Source organism: Agaricus bisporus (genome assembly GCF_000300575.1).
Source record: "Agaricus bisporus var. bisporus H97 unplaced genomic scaffold AGABI2scaffold_3, whole genome shotgun sequence".
NCBI lineage: Eukaryota > Fungi > Basidiomycota > Agaricomycetes > Agaricales > Agaricaceae > Agaricus > Agaricus bisporus.
In genome coordinates, this window is record NW_006267366.1 from 137,239 (window position 1) to 148,300 (window position 11,062).

General features: G+C 46.8%; 5 protein-coding genes across 5 annotated transcripts; 4 read left to right on the plus strand and 1 right to left on the minus strand.

Moving 5' to 3' along the window:
* Positions 1-1,857: 1,857 nt before the first annotated feature.
* On the plus strand, positions 1,858-2,765 carry AGABI2DRAFT_191025 (hypothetical protein). The gene is made up of 6 exons (XM_006458835.1): positions 1,858-1,910; positions 1,974-2,093; positions 2,165-2,257; positions 2,319-2,387; positions 2,449-2,505; positions 2,569-2,765. The coding sequence occupies exons 1-6, from the start codon at positions 1,899-1,901 to the stop codon at positions 2,635-2,637; spliced, it is 420 nt and encodes a 139-aa protein (XP_006458898.1). The 5' UTR covers positions 1,858-1,898; the 3' UTR covers positions 2,638-2,765.
* A 432-nt stretch (positions 2,766-3,197) lies between these two features.
* AGABI2DRAFT_134485 (hypothetical protein) lies at positions 3,198-3,859 on the plus strand (the record flags this gene model as incomplete). The annotated part of the gene is made up of 2 exons (XM_006458836.1): positions 3,198-3,363; positions 3,424-3,859. A coding segment is annotated over exon 2 (189 nt), but the record flags the coding sequence as incomplete, so codon positions are not given.
* Positions 3,860-5,113: 1,254 nt separating this feature from the next.
* AGABI2DRAFT_183753 (hypothetical protein) lies at positions 5,114-7,086 on the minus strand. The gene is made up of 2 exons (XM_006458837.1): positions 6,762-7,086; positions 5,114-6,707 (listed from the first exon to the last, which is right to left on the minus strand). The coding sequence occupies exons 1-2, from the start codon at positions 6,770-6,772 to the stop codon at positions 5,375-5,377; spliced, it is 1,344 nt and encodes a 447-aa protein (XP_006458900.1). The 5' UTR covers positions 6,773-7,086; the 3' UTR covers positions 5,114-5,374.
* Positions 7,087-7,644: 558 nt separating this feature from the next.
* Positions 7,645-8,940, plus strand: AGABI2DRAFT_191028 (hypothetical protein). The gene is made up of 4 exons (XM_006458838.1): positions 7,645-7,983; positions 8,037-8,107; positions 8,156-8,681; positions 8,733-8,940. The coding sequence occupies exons 1-4, from the start codon at positions 7,833-7,835 to the stop codon at positions 8,894-8,896; spliced, it is 912 nt and encodes a 303-aa protein (XP_006458901.1). The 5' UTR covers positions 7,645-7,832; the 3' UTR covers positions 8,897-8,940.
* Positions 8,941-10,479: 1,539 nt separating this feature from the next.
* On the plus strand, positions 10,480-11,049 carry AGABI2DRAFT_115870 (hypothetical protein; the record flags this gene model as incomplete). The annotated part of the gene is made up of 1 exon (XM_006458839.1): positions 10,480-11,049. A coding segment is annotated over one exon (570 nt), but the record flags the coding sequence as incomplete, so codon positions are not given.
* Between the last annotated feature and the right edge of the window lie 13 nt (positions 11,050-11,062).

The following is an 11,062-nucleotide window of genomic DNA, read 5'->3' on the forward strand; positions in this document are numbered from 1 at the left end:
AATATCCCACAGCCGCAAGTATATCAATAACCACAACTAAGCTGGCCGGTTCAATTAACACTGTCATTGTACTGAGATAGGGCATTTGATGGTTTTCTTTTAAAGATCGCGACCGGTTTGCTCGAATTGATCGTTCCCCAAAGACGCTACCGCTTACAGACCCTCAGCGTGACGAATGACAAAGATTGGTTCACAGCTTCAAAGTTGGCACCCGATTCGCATTCAATGCGTCTGGATCTCAGGTCGCAGAGAGGTTGGAAGTGACATATTGAGGAATGTAAGGTGTTGAGCTTTTGAAGACAACACGTTTTCCCTTGACAAGTCTGAGATCAGATTCAGGTTTATAAGAACAAACTAAGACTGACTGTGACTGTCGAAAACTCCTTGTAAAGGTCTATGGACTTGATATTGGATTTATCCGCCATTTGTGTGGCCAAAATTGCATGGCGGTTCCATATTTGCACGTTTGTTTGTCTATGGCACCTAGACAGAACAACACGTTGAAGATAATTTTATACCAAACACGACCTCGAATTCGGACGAAGAATTCAAAAGCCTGACGACTGAACGCTATTGATGGGCACAGGAAGAGTTTATTTTTCAAAAAAGCTGATTATTGTTGTCTAAAGGGAGAAAAACGAATAAGTACTAGCTGTCAGATTTGACCGGTTTATTATTCTCATCCTGTCTAAGGCTCGAAGGCTCGAAGACTTGGAGGCAGGCCAAACATTAACATTACTCCCATATGACAAAACCGGTAAACCCGGACAAGTATGCAGTGTGCGGGACAACTCGGATGGCGCGCGATTTATTTAATTCGCCGTATGGTTGTTTGATTTCTGTCAAATATGAGCGTTTGAGCGGTGAACGTCGTCGCATGTTCGACCACAATGTGTTCAAGAGCAACATTTGCTCCTTGGTGAGGTTACGCACGTGTTCTAAGTTTTGGTCAAATTGAATGCTGGTCCAGCAAAACAAAACTACACTGCGAGCCGAAGCCACGCGTCACAAGATGCTTGAATGTTCTTTGGACAACTTTCTTGAAACATTCTCACCATGCCTTTGAGCACCTGGAGGCTAAGAGGCAGCTTGGAACACCTGCGGAAACGGCTCTTCCTCCAAAATCCACTCCGAAAAGAACCACCAAGAATTCTAGAAAAGCGGCAGCATCCGCAGTCCCTCCCAGGCAGGAGATACATGAAGCTAATCCTAGAGTGATGTTGCCAATGCAATTCAAATGAAATGGAAGCTGATGTTGTAGCAGAATGTGAATACAGTTCAATGGGAGGCTTATTTGAAACGGTCATGTAAAACCAGATACTTATGTGACCAATTCCTCTGACTTATCACGTGCTCCGAGAGAGCTGTCTTTCAGTGGCGGATTACGTTTTTTTCTCCTCCTAGTAACTTTACGTTGACACTGTGCCACGATGCATAACCCGCGGCCAAACTCTCTAGCGGATTCGTATCTTTCACTGCTTCCTGGCGAACGGTGATATCTGTACTCTTTCCAGCTCTACCACCTATAGATGACAAAAAAAAACAGCTCTTGCGCAGACTGACGACTCGCATCTGCCTCATGGGTATAATAATTCTGCCGCAGAGCGAATAGAAAGTTCCTACAGTCATTGTAACGTCATTCTAGAAACAACCTAACGAATATTTAATTGCATTAGCGGATAAGAGTGACAAAAAAACTCCTTGACAATCGTCCTGGAACATGCCTGGAAGCGAATGGTCTGTTTCACCAGTCGGACTTCTGCTCCACTAGCGAATTGTGGCGTGAAAGCCTCTACAATTATGGGCTCGAAATTGTGCCCTCAGGAGAATATAAAAGGTCTCGCTCATGCAACGAAAATGCAGCAAGCATCCCTTTGAACTGCTAGCGTTCCATTCAAATGGCTGAAGAGGTATTCTTCAACTCTCCGAGTCCCTATCCTCTTTAATGACCGAACACTTTTTTTTTTTCGTAGAACCAAATCATTACCACCGGTGTATGGAAGATTTCAACTGGAGGCCTTTGGCTCCGAGTTGTCGACGATACGATTGAATTATCTCCAATTGAAGGCGAAGACGGTGACCACTTTAGCAAGGTCAGTTATCTCGTCTCTTTCACCCGTAGAAGCGACATGCCGAGTTTGACATTGTTCCCCGCTCATTGCAGTGGCGTTTGGATTATAACGACGCAGAACACGGTAATTCCTACATCATCACCAACGTTGCGACCGGTATCAATGCCTGGGCCGCGCCACCCAAGGTATGTACGATGTTCCTATTGAAAATGATAATATTGACCTGGTGAAAATAATCTGTTTCAGAGAATCCTAGTTGAAGCCGGTGAAGCCACCAAATGGGAAATCACTCCCACAGGCAACGGCTTGCAACACGTAGGTGTTCTATATCCTAAACGACACCGCTTCTTATTTTCGGTAAACCCACTTCTTCTAGATTCAATGGCCCAATGAAAATCATTATTGGACTGGCGGAGTACCTGTCTCTGGCCCGGTAAGTTCCCCTCAGCTTCCTAGTTAACGGACGAGAAACTAAAGACCCTTGTGACCTGGACAGGTCATTCTTAAAGGATTGACAGGACAACCAACTCAACTTTGGAAATTCAAGTGGGTTGGTGATTTTTGAGTGTGGAGGGAGCGTAGAAGGTGGAATCTAATGACGAAAGAGGTATAGTAGTCGTACGTGACATATGTGTAGCATCAGTGAATGTCAAGGGAGAGTGTTGGTTTCATGAAGCGTCGAGTGATTGTTCTCCTTCCAGAAATGGGTGAAGTTACGATACGCAAGGCATCCAATGTTGATAGAACCGACACAGAAATTTTTTTTATCAGGAATCTCACCCGCACTGGACGATGAAAGGGGTAGATCCATTTCGGCGGCCTGCCAAGCAGCTCCGAAGGCTGCCCTCGATTATTACAGGGCTTATAAACCCGACGTGGTTCCAAGCGATTTTTGAAGCTTTCCGTTCGAATAGAATAATCATTGTATCCTGATAACGCGTACAACTGAACCTTAGAGTTGAGTATCACAGACCTTCTGTTGTAACGGAGAGATGGATGCACCGACATAAGATTTTGTAGGATGATCGTTGTTTCGAAGGAGAGTCCAATTGTAACCCTGGCCATTTGGAGACTTTCTTCGTTCGACACTTCATGATGATAATGATAAGATCGACGGTCACAGAGCAATATCCCGAAATTGTTTATTTGCTGAATGAGCAACGAGCGAAGGTGATACATATAAACGCGGAGATATCAAATTGTTCGAAACCGAGCGACTTGACAAACCGGGAACGAATCAGATAGTGGGACGACTGTAGGGTGCGTACCCAAGTAGTCGAATATCTAAAAGCTACAGAGACCATAATCAGCTGCTGGCTTGTGACGCTTATTCAACGTACAGGTCACGAACCATGGATTCCTTCAAGACGGGGCTTGACTTTCCAGATTGTGCCTGATTTCAACGTCTGGATCCTCGGAATCAAGAAGAGGGGGAGGCTCTGTATCTTGATGATGTTGAGGATCGACGGTTGAATTAGGAAAGCCTTGCTGGTGATGATGAGCGGATGTGGCAGATTGTTGAGGAGGTGAGTAGTATGGTTGCTGTCCAGAATGAGGAAAGTAGAAATACGATTGACCGGGTTGGGAAGGGTAAAAATATGGTTGAGCGGGTGGTGGAGGGTAAGGATACGGTTGTTGGCCGGTTTGATATGGGACTAGCACGAATTGACAGGAGTGGTAATGGTAGTGGATACTCCCTTGCTCTGCTACAGGACGCATGGTTGGATTGTACGGTGGATGGGTATGTGACGGGTTGGTATATTGCGGAGGCATGTTGCTTTGCGCATCTGGTAGAGACGTGAGCAGGCAACCTCAGAAGCGTATAGAGCACTTACATGGATTGCTTTGTGTTGGGCCATGTCTGTATTGAGCATCTAAGAGAGACATCAGCGGACTACAACACGTGTGAGATCAGGAATCACGTGATCTAGTGCTCGGATAAAATTCTGCGCTGTAATTGTTTTCCGCTATGTTCATCGACGGATTTATCGTATAGTGTACCTGACCATCGCGTACATGGACGAAATTACCACCATGTACATTAGTGTTTCGCGCCCTTTCGAAGTACCCCATGTTCATGTTCGTGTCACTAACACAAGTGTGGGAAAGGGAAAGATAATGTATGCAGAGGAAGGTGTGATTACGTATCCCAGCGGGCAAGCGCCGAGGGTTCCTTGATGACGGGGTAAAGCAGATAAAGCCATACCTTGCTATATAAACAAGGGGACACCGAACACCCCCCACACAACCTGTATACATTCCAGACTCAGCTCTGACGCTATTGGTCAACGGGATTGATACGCTAATGCCATTGGTTGATGATCGCTGATAATACTAATCAAGCTAAACCTCGTAATCACGAGAGCCAGGGTCTATCAGACAACTCTGGGTTGACGACAAAACCAAGTACATACCGATTTTTGGTAATCATACTCGAAGGCCCTTTTCTCCTGGCATCAACCTCGTAATCTCCCAACCTCCTCTAGCGCCATCCTCGTTTTCGCATCCTCGCCAGCTTTTTGAAGGTACTTGTCCTCTCTACTTATCCCAGACTGGTCGTAAATGGCAAACTTCCTTAATTACATACAAAGCCAGTGAAAATCCACATGAGAGAGGAAATAATCAGTGGAATTCAAACGTCGGGCTCGTTGGATTTAACGTTCAGTGTAAGTCAGAGCATTAAATCGACCTTCAGGACTACCCAATCGCCTGCTCTAAGTATATATCAGAGTCGAGAAACGTCTTCAATCTTCAATTCCTAAATCTTGCTTGCTGCATACAAGGACGAACTTTTCAAATTTCTGGGAATGGTAAGGTTTATGACGCGGAAAGTTATCGAGGCGTGTACGGATCTCTATGGGAAGGGTTACAGCGATGTTGGATACCACCCATGAAGGACATAAAGATGTAACTTGAAGACCCGCGCAAACGCAGCCTAACCGACTCCCATGCTCGCCCAACCACATCGGATATCCTCACTGGGCCGTATTAGTCGATTCATCAAACATCTTTTCATCTCACAATGTCTTCTTGATCATAGGCACCGCCAAAAAACCAAGAATATAGATAATCGCGAATGCATTTACAAGATTTATTACAGTATATAATGCCAATAAGGAAGGAAAGAAAAAGAAACGAGTATAAACGAGCGGAATTGTCCTGTCCTAGATATAGCATACGCGCTAAGCCTCCATGAGAACAAACAGAACATTCAAAGCAATAACGAGTGTGAAGTTCAGCCAAGCGAAGATTATAAAAGGAATTGTCCAGAATTGAAAGGTTCAATACGTACAATACAAAACCTAACACGTGTTACGATGTTGTTTTAGAAAATCAGGAATCCGCTTCAGTCGGGCTAAAGCCCTCTTCCACCAAGGTGAATCTACGTTTTTCCTAGGCGAAAACCCACTGTTGGCTTTTGAGTCGGCTTTCCCAAAACTAGCATGAGAAGGAATGTGCGGAATGACCCTCGTGGCCGAAGACATCTCTTCATCCGGTTTGACTACACATGTGGATGGTGGCGCAGGCATAGGTGGATCATCTGAAGGACCTTCCGAAGGCGTAGAATAGATAGAATGAGAAGATACAGTAGTCGTACGACGAATGGTGAGGTGAGAATGATCCGAATCGGTGATAGCTGCCAGCGTGAAAAGTGTTCCTCTTTCTCCCGCCGGACTAAATCCTAAATCAAGAGCCTTGTCGATATTAACGTCCAATTGGAGTTCTGATTCCAATTTTTCTAAATCCTCGGAGGGTATTTGTTCGACCGTATGCACGTCGTCCTCTTGTTTCGATTTTTCAATCTCCTTCGTTTCGTCGACTTCTTCGACGACTGGTTCAACCGTTTCTTCATTTCCTTTATCAGCAGAAGAAAAGACGGTCTCCATGACCGAGGCCCAGTCTTCTGCTTTGCTTTCAAGTTCGATCTCGATCTTTTGCAATGGAGGCACTCGTTCCTTCTCATCTTCATCCTCCTCTTCTACAGGGCTATGTATTGAAGTCGAACGTTTGCCGACGCGTGGAGAGCTGGTTGAAGGAAGACCAGGACTCAAAAAATCCCAATCAGAAGACATTGAGACTCGGGGAGAACGAGAATGGAGTGATGTCGCCCTGACATCTGCGGAAAATAATAAACCGTCCTCCCCAACATTCGGTAAAGACAATCCACTCCATTCTTTCCTCCTATTCTTGTCAGGCGGTGTACCTCGCCCTATATACTTCATGGCTGGCCACGAAGCATGAAGAATAGAGGCAGACCGCTTCGGAGAAAATTTAGCTGACTTGAACATCCTTTTCGACTTTAACAAAGGTGATAGAGGGACGAGTTGGGAGGCGAAAGACGTGGACCGAAGGAGCGCATGGGTCGAGGGCCCCACATCGACGGAGTCTGGGGTTAAAGGGGGTCGTTCCGGAGAAGGCTGGGATGGACCTGGCGACGTAGCACCTGAAGCTGGGATTTCAAGAATGGATTCGACGGGAGAGTCCCGCGTCGGGAAAGAAAATGTCAAGTCGAGAGAAACCTCTTTGAAAGCCTCGAAAATAGTCGCAGTGTCGGAAGCTTCATCGTCTGCGGCGAGGTGAATTTCGTCTTTTGCCTGTCCTTTGTCCTTTGAGTTTGGCGAAGCCTCCGGGACGCTGGTCAAAGGCAGTCAAAATAAAAATAATCAGACTCAATAAACTATGGCCTACTTGTTGTTCATGATTTTACTTTGGGACAGAATTTGAGACTTTATTTGGCTTTGACAGATGGCTAGAAGATGGAGCGGAGGAGGACGCACTACCGTCAAGTTAGAGACGAGAGGTACAGCTGAACCAGGTAGACGTTGGTCAACAAGGAAGCTTTGGAACGCCAGCACTGAGAACTGTGGGCAAGTGGGTGTAATGCGACTGGAGCTTCGAGATGGCAGCGTTTCTGCCTCGAGTTTCCAAACCCACGGAGAGCTCGGCTATTATGCAAGGAAATTGCTGATAGAAATGTGCATAGCCGCACAGTACTACCGTTTACGTTCAAAGGCAAAGCGGCGTTTATAGAGTGCGTCAAGTATACTGCCAAATCCTTCCCGTCTGGACGGGAGAAGGTGTTCATTTGAGGAATCGAGCTTATTTTAGAGTTGAGGTTTGATTGAATGGATGATGAAGGCCGGCCTTGAGTGAGGCAGAGGTCAGGCCCCAAGACAATGACTGACACTCATGAGTCGTTGGACATCCTGTAGTGGTGTTGTAGGACATCCTGTCAAGTATTCCGAGTCAGTCGAAGAGGATCCTCGATGTTGCTATCGCTACGAAGTTGAATAAATCGTCAGGACGCCCGAGATGGAATTCCGTTAGAAAAGGAGAGTGAGGTCACTTCGGCTGATAAGTACGATGCAGGCTGTATACACCGAATTCGAATGAGAGCCAGTCGTTGAATCAAAGCAATTGTGCGAATGCTAAAATCGGAGGTTCAATTGAAGGTTCAAACTCCGCGAAGGGTGATCCGGTGAATTGCCGATCCCACCGTTCCCGGCATCTACATGTACCTCCGACCACCGCACAAGGCTGCTTTCGATATGCGGCATTTAACTTTGGGCAGCAGGCTCTATAATTCGTGAAAACTACGATCAAAAACATGGCTGGTTGCTTGCTTGACTTCGATCTATTTCTGCTACTTCGGCACAGCCTCTTTATAGCCTCAGCGCTTGTCTTCTGGGCTAGCTACTCACCCCTTCCATCTGCACGCAGTCTCTCCTTTTCCTACGCTTGAGTGTCGACGACTCGATCATGGGGTTCTTCGAAAACGCGCATAACTTTGAGGTAAATGGAGGCCAGTTCATCGATATTCGTGGTGGTCAGATGCAATACACGATGAATTCGTCGATGAACATCGCGGGAAACAATAACAGAGCAGCAATGCGCCCGAGCTTTAGTCCAGGTGATTCTCGATATCGTATATCGTATATTACCTTGTCCACTGATGCTTCTTAGGTTCTCAACACACGGCCTATAACGCTCCAAGGTATGGCCCGACACAGAGCAGTACGTCGACATACCCCGGATGTGAGTGTTTTGCATACGCTAGAGATCGTCTGCTCAGACCACTCTAGACCCACCCACCGGTCCACCACCCACCGATCCGTCGTATTCCCATCCACAACACACCGATCCCCATGCATCACACCCCAATCAGCCGCACATCAACCGGTCCTACAACCCAACCACGTATCCCGCAGCAGAGCAGCAGAATGAGTACTACCAGTACCAGACCTCTCAGTTCATGCACGCCCACTATCAAACTGGACCACAACCGCATCCTTACCAACCCGGACATCAATCGCATCTTTACCCTCCTCAGCGTGGACAACGGTCATACCCATATCACTATCCTTCCCAACCTGGGCAACAACAGTACAACCATCCTCCTCACCACGAACAACAACCTTATCACTACCCTCCTCAACAACAAGCTACCACGACCATCAATCAGTATCAGCAAGTTTTCCATAATTCAACCGCCGACCCGCAACATCATCGAGATACAGGTTCTCCCCCTCCACTTGATCCCGAGGATCCAGACGTCGCTGAAATTAGACGAAATTTGGAAAGACAAGACCTGTCTTGAAGAAACACGTGGTTTGTGTGCTGTACTCTAAATAAGTGCCGTGCTGATTATTGTCGCCTTAGCTTCGGATCGGATGCCGAATCTTCTTAGGTATTCGACATGGTCGTTTTGTTGTTCGCTTCATTCTGGGCTGACTGAGCCTCTGTGTATTCGACAATTTGATGTTTTTGTTTTCATGCTATGTACTGCTTTCGACTTTTACTTGTTTTCTGCTCTAGTTCAGTAAAAGATTGGGTTGGTCATAATATTCGCCTGTGGCGATTGATTTTCAGTACCGAAGTTGCACTTGGCCATTTCAACAAATTGCAGGGGATTGGGTGGTCATGAAGGTCGATCTAATGGACTGACTAACGCTAAGCGTCAAATGCAATGAGGCAAATAGTTCAAGTTCATTAATTATTTCTCTAATGAGAGAGTCTCTCATTTGCATTTCCGCCCCCTCGCATGCAACTAAGGGCAGTTGACATCTACGTCCAGTCTAGGACAAGCACAGAGGACACGTATCTTAAAAAGCTGGCAAGAATGCGAAAACGAGGATGGCGCTAGTGGAGATTAGGACATTGACGAGGTTGCTGCAGCCTGCCAGGAGAAAAGCGCTTTTGAGTATGATTACCATAACTTAGTGTCTTGTCGTCAAACCGATTCCTATGGAGTTGGCTGATAGACTTGGCCTAATCCTGAGAGTCGCTAAGGAAGATCTGACTCCGCATCCCAGACTATACATTAGTGTATTTTAGGCATATCGGCGACTTTCTCCAGTACTCGTGATCACAAGTTCGCTCAGTCACAAGCAGTGTTATGCGCGTTCATCAACGTTCATGAACCAGAAGGCACGGTTCATGAACCGTTGATGAACGTGAGCGTGAACTTCTGTGGGTATAAATAGTTACAAAGAGGTCAAATGAATTTCAAAAGTACGATTCGCAAGAGAACTTGCTCAGTCGTCTAGTCAAACGATGGAATCACACCCCGGGCCGTATATTCACCATCTCAGTTTTTTCTATACTTGAATGGACATTGTCGAAAAAAGCTCTGCAGCAGGCTTTCAACTGAGGGCGTGGATTTGAACGAAGGTGATAAGCTTCGGAATTGTGCCCTTTTGGCCTCTTGGATGACGGTAGGGGTATTACCGCCACCATGCGTGTGTTTCTTTGGTACTAGTATTTCTGGGTATTTTTATCAGGATGAGAGGAGGACGTCTCTATCATTGCGTCAATTCACTAATGACACTGGTTCATCAGGTATGTCCGGTTCATCAACCGTTCATCAACCGTTCATGAACGGCACATCGGGCCATAAGAATTTCGGGGTGGCACTGCCGTGACAGTAGCACGTTTCATGTGACAACTCAGGGGCGAGGCAGGCCGCAGATGATAACAGGCCGGTGGAACTCCCACTTGCACTCAGAATACTGTCTCAACACTTGACATTTACATTTGGTATTGCTTGAACTCGACACTACAATATGAATGCAATAGTCGGAAATGTCGTATTAGAGTGATATTAGATATATTTCACGCATTCGAATGTGAACATATCGTGACAATCTCAAACTACTACATGTTATCTCGTGTGAAGGTCTGCCACCAACACGAGTAAAACGAAGGGCGGCAGCAGAGCGTGATCTTTGTGAGCTGCGTCACGAGTCACGAAGGTAACGCCCTCTTACCTTCGGACTCCTATGACGGACAGCAGCTCAACAGCCTGCCGCCTCTTTTTTCGAAGAATAAACACGTTTACTCTTATTCACGAGCAACACTCCTTTCATTAAGAGAGCTCACCTCACAACCAGCGTGACCCCAAGCAGACATGGACCCCCCCAACTATGCAGAAGGTCAATTCGAGCAACTCAGGCTCAATCTCGCACAGGCGATGGGCCTCACGGAGCAAGAAGCAGTTGCCCAGCTCACAACACTGTGGAGACAGCGCAATCCCCCCGCACAACAAAACGGCCCGCCTGCTGCCCCACCTCAGCCTCCCAACAACCTGCCTGCGCCAGCAGCGCCCCCTAATCTGGCGGTCCCCGCAGAAAGAAAGAAAGGTGTCCCAGAGATTCAAGAAAACGTATACCAGTCCACCTCCCGAATCCCTGATCCTTCCGACCACGCGCTCCGAAGGCTACGAAACTACGAATATGTTGAATTGTGGTACTTCACTCCTAAGGGCTGTGAAGTAGCTGCCTCGCACGCCGTCACCTTGGAAGCCGATACCTTCACCATCACCAAGGCTGACTCCAACCTCACGCTCCTCCCGTCCCGCACATCTGCTGTTCCGAAAGGACACATCATCCAGGACCAACATCTGTCGTTCTCCGACATGTCGATCGCCAAAAATAATCTCATCCCCCACATGACAAAATGTCACTGGCCGCCCCAGCTCGTCCAGAAGTTCA

Excerpts from the sequence above, each read along its gene's own strand:
- AGABI2DRAFT_191025 (XM_006458835.1), top strand. Across the intron at positions 2,094-2,164 it reads ACGGTGACCACTTTAGCAAG|TGGCGTTTGGATTATAACGA; the intron begins GTCAGTTATCTC and ends CGCTCATTGCAG. Across the intron at positions 2,258-2,318 it reads CCTGGGCCGCGCCACCCAAG|AGAATCCTAGTTGAAGCCGG; the intron begins GTATGTACGATG and ends AATCTGTTTCAG.
- AGABI2DRAFT_191028 (XM_006458838.1), top strand. The coding sequence starts at position 7,833 with ATGGGGTTCTTCGAAAACGCGCATAACTTTGAGGTAAATGGAGGCCAG. Across the intron at positions 7,984-8,036 it reads GCGCCCGAGCTTTAGTCCAG|GTTCTCAACACACGGCCTAT; the intron begins GTGATTCTCGAT and ends GATGCTTCTTAG. Across the intron at positions 8,682-8,732 it reads CTGTCTTGAAGAAACACGTG|CTTCGGATCGGATGCCGAAT; the intron begins GTTTGTGTGCTG and ends TTGTCGCCTTAG.